Below are 10835 nucleotides of genomic sequence, written 5' to 3'. Positions count from 1 at the left end.
CCTGCTCCGTGGCTCTGGCAACTCCCATTGGCGCTTTTCCCGGCCAATGGGAGCCACGGAGCTCGTGCTTGTGGCTGGCACAGCACGTGGAGAGTCTGGAGACTCCCCTCGCTGCTCTCACCCTAGGAGCCAGAGACCTCCCAGCAGGACTGGTGAGTGCGGTCAGGGAAGGGGGCAGGGTGTGATGGTGAGTGTCTGGGAGGTGTGTGGAGGGCAGTGGGGGTGGTTTGTGTGTTTTGGGCTGCTAGGAAGTAGGGGCCTGTTGAGGGGTGATGGGGGAGATCTGTGTGTGTCAGGGCACTGGGCAGTCTGTGGGGGGCATTGTGTAGTTGTGGTGGTGGGGCTGTGGGGAAGGGCACTGGAAGGGAGGGAGGAGAAATCTGTGTATTGGGAAACTACTGAGTGGAGGGTTCTGTGTGGGGTGCTGGGCAGCTGTGGTGGGGCTATGAGCAGGGTGGCGCTGGGCAGGCATGTGTGTGCACAGCACTGTGCATTTGTGGTGGAAGGGTTGTGGGGGTGGGTGGGAATCTGGGCATAGTGAATCCAGGGGGTGTTGGGCAGGGGAGCTGTGTGGTGCAGCATGGGCCCACCCCATGTGCCCCCTCTCATAGCTCCGGTCGGGGCTGTGCACTTGTGTCTGTCTCTTCCCCCTCTACACCCCCACCGCTCGCCCAGTGTGTCCTGATATTTCACTCTTGCGATCTGGTCACCCTATCTCAGGCAATAGCAGTGAGTGCTGTGTTGGAGTCCTACTACCCCAGCTTCCTTGAAAGCAAACTGACAGAGATGAAGTGTAGAGCGTACTAAAACATTTTTGGTTACCTTGCAGCAACTTTTTCGTAGCCTGGAGTGAAAGCATATTTTGTCTCCATTGTCCATTGACAGTATCTTGTGGTATTTGACTGCCGCATCTTAGCAGCCTGATATCATTTAACTGCAGCATCCTACTATGGCTTCATCTGAATATTACTTACTGCAGCACCTTATTACTGCGGCAAGCTGTGGTATCATAGTGCTGTACTACCCTGCTCCTAATGTATCACAGTTTCCTGGCACGCACTATTACTGCATTATCCCCAAACTAATTTACTGAAGCATCCCAATGGTGCCTTATTGATGCATTATCCTAATACTATCTTACTTCAGTGTCCTGTGTTGCCTTATTGCTACATTTATCCTTGTATTATTATATACTGGAATGCTGTGACATCTTATGGTTGCATTGTCCAGATACCACTTTACCGCAGGATTCCTTGGTACCTTTTATACTGAGAGTACTTTGCTGTACGAGCCTTGGGTATCTTATTATTTTCTTAGTCTAACATTTGACTGTACTGTCTTGTGGAACCTTCTTACTGCCTTGTTCTGATACTATGCTACTGCAATCTTCAGTAGCACCTGTGTTATCCAAAGACATCTTTACAGCCATATTTCACAGCAGTAGCCCTGTGCTAATGGGAAGCTTTATAAACAGCTTCCATGCTACTGAGATTTTAGAAGCCCTCCACCTTGCTAATTGACATAAGGCCTTTCCCTGAAACAATGTTATTTAGAGCATGTGAGGGGGTGGAAAACTGCTTTCCTAACTCATCTTAAGAATGGTGAGGTAGTTGGCACACACCAGACACACTGTAACATAGCAGGATTGCTGCTGCGATACCCAATGGGATCCTGTTGAGCAGACAAAAGTAGCATCACATGGTAGGAATAAAGACATTAAAAACAATTTAAGAATGCAGTTCATATAGAAGTAGTTGAATATAAATATTATCATGCTGAAAGAAACTGAGACAAATGCGGAGGAGTCTGTATGTGTCCTCAGAAGGACTTGGCTGCTGTCTTGCTTCTTGCTTTTACAGAAATTGAGTCACAAAACCAAGTAGGAGCAAAGCTCTCTGATCTCCAGAGAAAATGCAGCTCTGGCCGCTCCTCTAGTCATTGCTGAGCAGATTAGATTGCATGCATGTTCACTTAACTAGCAAGTTGTTCAACATCCAGGCCCCCTTGGGTATATATATCTATACCCACAGACACTCTCTGGAAAACTTCCTTCTATGCTCAGCATACTATTTGCACTGCACAGCCACAAACAGAGTATTCACTAGCTTTTGCCCTTTCTGACACAGATGTCCTACAGAAAAGGAGGAGGGGGAGGAAAGAAGGAACAGGAAGCCTCTTTCCACGCTCCCAGGGCACAGATCCAAGGTATAGCCTAACACCAGTACTCCTTGCTGGGAGGATGGCCAGGTTTCCCGCATCCCTGTACACCTGCCAGCATGCAGTAGCACCAGCAGGAAAGGAGCACTGTACAGCACACTCCTCACCAGCACCCTGAAGCATTCTGCTTCCATGTGTCCCTTGCAGACAGAATAGCTCAGAGCACCTTTGCTCAGCTGCTCCACCTTCACACTCTTCCAGAACCCAGCATTTCAGAATGGAGCAAGGGCTCAGTTTGGTACTAGAAATTCAGCATGAATAAGTGTTCATACTTGCATGAAAGCAGCTACAGTCCTCCCCTAACATTAAGTGCACACATCCCACCTGCCTGCAACTCATGGAACACACCCATATGCTTTACGTTTCATGTACGCATCCTACCTAAGACCACTCTATGCAGCCTGATTTGGTATTTCATAAGAAATTCTCCTTATTAGTGAAGGTGGCAGGGCTGAGATACCTCTGCCCACAGGATGTGCAGCAGCATTCATGCAGCAGTAAGATAGTCTGGGGTGGAAGCAGGAATTGTCTTATAAAACTTGGGTGACATGTGCCACTGATGGGTTTTACACAGAAAAAAAATATCTTTGGGAGGCCAGCCATCACATTCTCAAACTCTTGGGGATGGCTGCAGGTATGATAGCCAACTGGGCCTGTTGTGCAGAAGGCCCCATTATTACCAGAGGCTAGGTGGATAAAAGGAAGACAGAAAATCTTGTCCAGTGGGGATGGACAAAGTAAGATCTTGAGGGTGACCAAATGTCACTTTAGGGCATCTGAACATGTATGGGACCATGCACTGATGTAACAGTTTTGCAATCCTGGGACTCAAGTGTGGTTTTGGTGTACAAAAGGGAAGAGTTTAGTCTGAGGCTCTAGGTTAACATACTATTTATCACAATAAAGCAAAAGATAAAAAATACCACCCCTCAAAGCTCTACTGCGTAGTCATACAGGCAAAGGGCCTGATCCTGCACTCACTTAGGCAGAACTTCCATTGATGTATCCTGAAACACAACATGAGTTTCCTGGAAGCAATAAAGTGCCCTTGTGGGGCATTTCATTTCAGTGGGGAGGGAGAAGAGAAAGAGGTCTTTTTTTCTGACAGAAATTGTGTTATCCTAATTTTGTATATGGATAGAGCTTAGATACTAGTACAGCTGAAGTGCATATGTAACTCACACACCTTCTGGGTATGGTGTTCTGTCCCATCTAGTGGCACTGAGACCACTTAGAGATTAATGAGTCTGCTCTACAGCTTTAGCTAACAGACACTTGGCTTTTATCTCATACGGTAGATACTCATCATTTAGCTCCAGAGGTCCCAGGTTCAGTCCTGCCTGCTGACGCTTGAGGTCTGTCAGCATTACACATATATTATAGATAGATAAATGGATAAGCTAGCTAGTTCTGCCTGAGTAGGGATGCTGGATTGGAACCTATATCAGAAGTTTCTACCACCTGCACCAAAAGACATCTTAGTGTGTGAGTGAAGACAGGCAATAGAAAGGTACTTATTCTGAACCACTTGCTAGTTCATGAACTTAAAACTATCATCACTCATTAGGCAGTTTTTGGGACACTAACTAAATGAGCCACATCTGGAAAAGACTGTTTTTTTAAAAAGGTTTTGTATATGTACAATATACTGCAGGTGACTACAGATCATTTTCTACTTCTGCAGCTACTCTACCTGGGTTTTATTATTTGCCAAATGAATTACTTTACTTCAGTTCTTTCCTCTTCCTCCCCCCTCCAAAGATACATTTCTCAGCTCTTACAGAGACTACTGAGAACAGTGTTGGGAAGCCTCTGGGTCATTTTTCAAGCTGTACTTCTGGGCCTGGTGTCACACAAAGTTTCAGCCAATCCTCATTTTTCTAATGTTATTAGAAATGGCACATCCCTGAGGAGTGGCATATCTGAGAATTAAAGAAAGGACCTGGCAGTGCACATTACTGTTCAAAAAGTATTCTCTGGTGTCCAAACCCCTGACCCAGGCACAGCATGCTTCTGCTCCACCCTTCTGTAACCTTACCCAGGAACCCTCTCCTCTCTGAATTCTTCCCTCCGTTGTAAATCCTGAGTGACCAACTGAAGTCAATCGAGTTAGCTTCACCTGGATAAATGTGCAGATTTTGGCCCTCTCTGTTTGGAGTGGCTAGACGTTTTCCCAAAGTGGTTCAGGTCAAGCTATTTTCAATTAAATTGAAAAAAATGATAAGTAGGTAAAAAAAAATCTTAAAATAAAAAGGAAAGCAAATACAATATAAAACATCACTATGTGTGTATATATTATACATCTAAAACATTGCCTGGTGACCATGGGGCTAACGCTGATGACGCTAATGTACATGCAGAGTAACTCCGCTGAAGGCAGAGGATTTACAGAGAGATCAGAATCTGACTGTATGGGCTAGACCCTCAGCTAGTGTAAATCATTAAAGCTCCACTGACTTCAGCTGATGATCTGGCCATGTATCTTTGGACATGCTACATGCCCTTGGAAGGACAGCAAGTGAAGAGCTAAAAAGTGCTTTTCCAACCATTGGTTTAAAAGAGGAGAAGAACGAAAAAAATATAAAGTCAATGAAATTGCTTCTGTCCATAGCAGATGTGAATTAGGCATTTTTTGAGCAGGAGAAGCAGCTTCTGGTATATATTTTATTGGACCCGAATGGTCACCAGAAAGAGAGCAGAGATGAAGGGTAAATACTGATCTCGCTCAGCTCTTCTTTCTCTAGGTTATGGTTGGGACTGATTGCTTTCCTCATAAGCTACTAAGCCCTCTGCCTTGTTGACCTTTTGTATTCAATGAAGTGTAATCCTTTGAAACCAAGTTGGAAGCAAAGTACCTTTATAGAACTCAGTGTCATTACAAAGCTGTACAAGTAAGAAAGTGTTGATGTAAACTATGAAAAGAGAAACCTCCGGTGAGCTGATCTCGCCACCTTGTGCTCCTTTGTCTCCCCTTGCTCTCATTCACACTCTCTCTCACAGTGACCCATTCTCCCCAAAATGAAACTTCGTCCATGGAGGTGGAGTGCAGCTGTCCTTCAGGGATGTCAGCAACTGCTTGTTCAGCTGAGGCTGTCAGGAGGATTGCATCAGGCCTGTGAGGCGCTTGCCTGCCAGAGACTTTCCCTAGAGAAACAAACAGAAGAAGAAAGCCAAGCTGTGAGTGAAGCTGCTTCACAGTAAAATAGATCAGCCTGTTCAATCAGCTGGGCTGTGAAGGGCAGGAGACTGAAATGGTTGAAAGGGTACAGATGCAGCTGAGTGCAGGGGATAAGGGTGGTGACAGGAGCATGTGGTTTCCTACCCATGCCAATGCTTACACAGGGGCAGTAATTTGTATGTAACAGAATTCTTGGTATTTCAACCCCTCTGTGCCTCAGGTACCTGATCTTGCAATGGAACAATGAACATAGGTCATACTTACAGAATGGGGGACTCTATCCTGGGAAGCAGTGACTCAGAAAAGGATTTGGGGGTCCTGGTGGATACTTAGCTGAACATGAGCTCCCAGTGTGATGCTGTGGTCAAAAGAGTTAATGTGATCCTGGGATGCATAAACCAGAGGAGCCCAAGAAGGGGCACAGATGTTATTTTACTTCTGTATTAAGCACTGTATTAGACTCCTGCTGACATACTTGTCCAGTTCTGGTTCCCCTCAATTCAAGAAGGATGCTCATAAACTGGAGAGGGTTCAGAGAAGAGCCATGGGAATTATTAAAGGATTAGAAAACATGCCTTATAGTGACAGACTCAAAGAGCTCAATCTATTTAGCTTAACAAAGAGAAGGTTAAGGGGTGACTTGATTATAGTCTATAAGTATCTATATGAGGAACAAATATTTAATAATGGTCTCTTCAAGCTAGTAGAGAAAGGTACAACACGATCCAATGGCTGGAAACTGAAGACAGACAAATTCAGACTGGAAATAAGATGTACATTTTTGACAGTGATTTAATTAGTGACAGATAATTAACAATTGGGACAATTTACCAAGCGATGTGGTGGGTTCTCCATCACTGGCAATTTTAAAATCAAGATTGGATGTTTTTCTAAAAACTCTGCTCTATGAATTATTGTGGGAAAGTTCTCTGGCCTGTGCTATACAGGAGGTCAGAGTAGATGATCACAGTGGTCTCTTCCGGCCTTGGAATCTATGAAATGAGGTTCAGCTGAATGTTCAGCAAGAAGGTATCAGCTCAGACACTGAAGTCTGCCCACTGGCATTATCTCAGGGGGATTACACATTAATCTCTTAGTGTCAAGAGAAGTTGAGTGATGGTATGAGAATTAGCCAATGTAAAGCTCAGTTCTACCTCCGTTCCTCACACTGAATAGTACTTATCCATGGGAGTTGACCTATTGAAACCAATAGGACTAGTCACATGAGTAAATGCTGCTCAGTGTAAGTAAAGGTTGCAGAATTGAGCCTATGAGTACTCTGACAGCATCCTCACAGTGTGTATTGGGCTATACTCAGGATATGAGCCACCTGGGCACTTGACGCAAACTCATATCACACAACCCGGGGCACTGATTATCAGTCCAACAGAAATACATTTAGGACAAACATATTTTAGAGATGTTTTAATCAGTCCTTTCCCTTCTACCAAACCCCTTTCTCCACACCTCAGTCATCTCTTACCATGTCTACTGCAAACTCCACCTCTCTGGCATCCCTGCTTGCTCTCCTCCAGGCCATTCAAAACACTAAAGGAATTTTGCTCTCCAGGGCCCCGATACTGCACCACTGAAGTCCACAGGAACTTTGCCATTGACTTCAATAAGTATAGGATTAAGCCCCAGGTGCCCATGTCACTACCAGATTTGAATCCCTTCATTGGATTCCACTTGCGCCATACGATCTCAGCCCCCAGTCAGTGCATATCAGCCCTTCCTCATTTCTTGTGCACCTTCAGAGATGTGCTTGTTAAAGGGACATTGCCAACTTTACAGCTAGTCAGATTTTAAAAATAAGTTACATGTAATTTCAGGTAAGTTCAGCAGCTGCCAAATCTCCCTGGTCATTTTTTCTTGTTTGACAATAATACTCTCCTAGTATAAAAACATACTGAAATAAGCATACAAGGAATATCAGAGCTCTGCTACCTCTAACAGGTTTTATACGGAGCTTATTTTATGTTACTGAATTTAGCCAAAATATCCAAATTTTTGGAAAAGTCTTATTTCTTGCTTTTTCAAAGATCCATACAAAGAGCAAAGGGAAACAAATGACACAGTGAAATTGGCTACATATAAAATGCAGTCAAATTCATAAAATAAATGAACTGAAAAATAAAGAAAAATGTTTTTTCTCTGATCTCTTCCCGTTATAGTGTTGTTAGGTATAACTTGTAACAATAGTAGGTAAAAAAAAATTGTAGACAGAGATTTGATTTTACACAGAGTTGTTGCTCTTTAACTATATATTAAGTTAACTATACCCACATGTGGAGTACAGTTTACCACCCAGCCATATGTTGGCAGATTTTTGTTAAAAATTTACTGCACATGAACAATGTTTGGTTTGCAAAGCTTCATAACTTGGCCCAATCTTGGCCCCTGGTCTCCACTTCCTGTTGCAAGTAAAGAGAGGGGAGTTGCTGGCTGAGGATGGTGGGGGCGGCGGGAGGGGAGAAGGAGGGGGAAGAGCTGACAGGCAGTCAGCGAACAGTGTCACAGCTTCTCTGCTGGAAGAGGGGCATCCAGTCCCCCATCCCCATGTTGCTTCCATGTTTAACAGTCCAGCTTGGGGTGAGCAGTAAATGGGGTCCCACCCTCATTGCTGAATTTAATGTGTGCATGTTTAAATTGTTCCTAGGGCCAGGCTGCTTAGAGGGACTGAGGCAGCTGACAGCAGAGTTAGGGCAGAAGGGTTGCATGGTTTCATGGAAAGCAGAGAATGAGTCTGAAAATGGAGGTTGGGGCCCCATCCCCAGAGCTCTTAAAGCAGCAGAAGGGGTAACTGACAGGTGAAATGTTGGTGATGAGCTAGCGGGGTTAGGCCTTTGAATCAGGACAGTATGGGATTGTTGCCAAGAAGCTGTTCCTTCCTCTGCCAGAGGCTCTCACATCTGCTCTTACTCTTCCTAGGCAAATGCAGGGCATTCATCTCCCCACTCCTTTCCCGCCATCTGCAGGGTCTTTTGGTAAAGGTATTGGCCTGGTAGCCAGGAGATCTATGTTCCCAGCTCTACTACAGACCTCCTGTGTTTGAACTTGGACAAATCACTTAATCTCTCTGCACCTTAGAGTTTTGGGAGGATAACTTTGTCAATAAACTGGGAGGGGTTGAGATAGTATGGTGTTGAGGATCAGATAAAGAGATACAAAGTGTTTTAAAATAATAAAAGAATCTATGTCCATTTTGCAAAATATGAAACTTCAAAAGATGATGCCAAATCAACGGACACATATATATTCTGTGTGAAGCTAGAATGGGGGAGGGGCTCACCGAAATACCTAGACAAATTGATTCTGTATATTTTTGGCAATGGGTAGAGAAGGGCCCCTAGATGAAAATTTCAGATCTGAAACCAAAGAGCCCCAATGTTTGGGTGGATTTAGGTGCAGGGTTGTGGTTCAGCCTACTACAAAGATAGGTTCCAGGTGCAAAGCTTGGATCTGGATCTGATCACCCCCAAAGCTGGAGGGATTTAGTTTAGTGTTTTCTCTTTATACAGGTTCTTCTTTTCCTTTTACATTTTGAAAACTAAATTTTGTGAGGAAAAAGGGCACAAATTTTCTGTGTTTAATACAAATAACAAGGGAGTAAAATTCACAGCGGAAAATACCGGGCCACATGCTTAGCTGGTGTAAATCAGCTCAACTCTGTTGACTTCGGTGGAGCAATGCCGACTCACAGCAGCTGAGGATCTGGCCCTCTGTATTTATGTTTCCTTTGTAATCCCTTCATTGCTTTATACTCCCAAAGTCCTCCAGGGAAAGACATAAATCCACAAAATGTTGTCAAGTGTGGTGCTTCGCATGTGGAGTTAGCTGAGAGAGCTGAATTAAAACAGATCATGCCATACGGTTCCTTAGTGGCTATGCACCTGGTCATCCTCAGGAGAGTGCATTTTGACGCAACATTCCTTCCAAACCCAGCTCTCTCTGGTTGGCCATAAGCCACATGCCATAGTTTTTCAAAAAGGGCTTCAACATTTGTTAGCACCATCACTTCCGCATGCAAATGACAGAATGTGTGTACCCGGAACAGAAGGCGGTAGTGGCTCCTTAGGAAAGGCAGGGTGGGCACTGTCCTCCCTGATTTAAAACAGATGCAATATGACTGTGACAGAGTAGTCTGTCCCATCAAGGGTAGTGGTGCCTAGGGAGAAGCCCTCCCCATCATGTGGCATGGCCCTTTAAAATTTTGAAAGGTATATATATAAGGATCTAGGCGATATTGACAGAGAAGAAGTGGTCATGAATACCCTTTTTCTCCAGCCCTGATGCCACAGACAGGGGCCTTACACAGACTCTCCAGTGTGGTTTGGTGCTGCTCTGTTACGCTGGCCAGCTGCAGATCCCACTGTTTTTGTTGTGTCTTCTAGATTTGCCAGAGGACTGCCAGGATCTATTTGGATGACTCTGCTTCCTCCAGAAACTGGCATGGGAATGCCAGAGACCACACCTGTGCTCCATACATCAGCTTGGGAGAGGAGACCTTCTTCTGGCATTTCTGCTCCATTCTCCAACTGCAACTGTTCTCATTCATCTGGGATCGGAGAAGGTCCCAGCTCCCACTGCTACTACCACCAAGCAGACATGGGGAGGTGCTCTCAAGTATGCCCCCTCCTGGCCCTGCAGGAGCATTGCGTGCAGCACTCAGGTTATTTCAATCAATTACCTTGATCAGATTAGTTCGAAAAATAGATCCCCTTCATAGAGTCTGGCTTATTACCTCTCTCTTCAGAGTGTAACTCATTGCAGAATGTAACTCAGTCGCTAAAGTTAACACTCACTCTGGTGCCATATAAGAGTCTTGATAGATTTTCTTGCTCCAGTTAGGGAAGACCTAGCCCTCCTCCCAGAGCTGGGTTGTACTTCAGTCAGTTAGTCACTCTTAAGACAGGAGTCCCCAATGTTCTTCCTTGGACCTGGGTTATGATTTCAACCATCTGTAGGGCCTTAGCTAGCTTCTCCTTCAGCTGGCCCCTTTCCCCAGCTGGTCCCCAGGATTCAGCAGGTGAGTCCTCTCCTGCTACGAGGGTGGAGACAGCATATAATCTCGCCCTCTTCCTTAATGCTCATTCCAACTGGCTGAGAACAGGGGGGCCTTGCTCTGCCAATTCTGCAAAGCTCCTGGTTCTGGGCCCATAAACAAACAGTGATGGGATTTCCTCCCAAGCACCACTTATTCCCACTTCCTTTCTACAATGTCTCATAAGTCCTTGTATATATTGGAGTTGCAGCTAGCAAGGGATGAGAAGGGTAACAAGAAGGCTTTCTACAGGTATGTTAACAACAAGAAGAAGGTCAGAGAAAGTGTGGAACACTTACTGAATGGGGCAGGCAACCTAGTGACAGATGATGTGGAAAAAGCTGAAGTACTCAATACTTTTTTTTGCCTTCTATGATGAAATAATTGGCTCTGTGG

General features: G+C 44.8%; 1 protein-coding gene across 5 annotated transcripts in view; it reads right to left on the bottom strand.

Moving 5' to 3' along the window:
- Positions 1-299: 299 nt before the first annotated feature.
- Positions 300-10835, bottom strand: part of RGS6 (regulator of G protein signaling 6) — a 488602-nt gene continuing 478066 nt past the window's right edge. For 2 of the 5 annotated variants that reach the window (XM_038407253.2, XM_043516620.1), the window contains one exon: positions 301-5361. In XM_038407253.2, the coding sequence (XP_038263181.1) occupies positions 5311-5361 (51 nt within the window). In that variant the 3' untranslated portion in view covers positions 301-5310. Of the gene's footprint in view, positions 5362-10835 lie in introns of all 5 variants that reach the window. The other 3 variants (XM_043516621.1, XM_038407247.2, XM_038407254.2) reach the window with 3 other exon arrangements.

Source organism: Dermochelys coriacea, chromosome 6 (assembly GCF_009764565.3).
Source record: "Dermochelys coriacea isolate rDerCor1 chromosome 6, rDerCor1.pri.v4, whole genome shotgun sequence".
NCBI lineage: Eukaryota > Metazoa > Chordata > Testudines > Dermochelyidae > Dermochelys > Dermochelys coriacea.
Note: the sequence above shows the minus strand (reverse complement) of the source record. Positions and strands in the feature narration are given on the sequence as shown.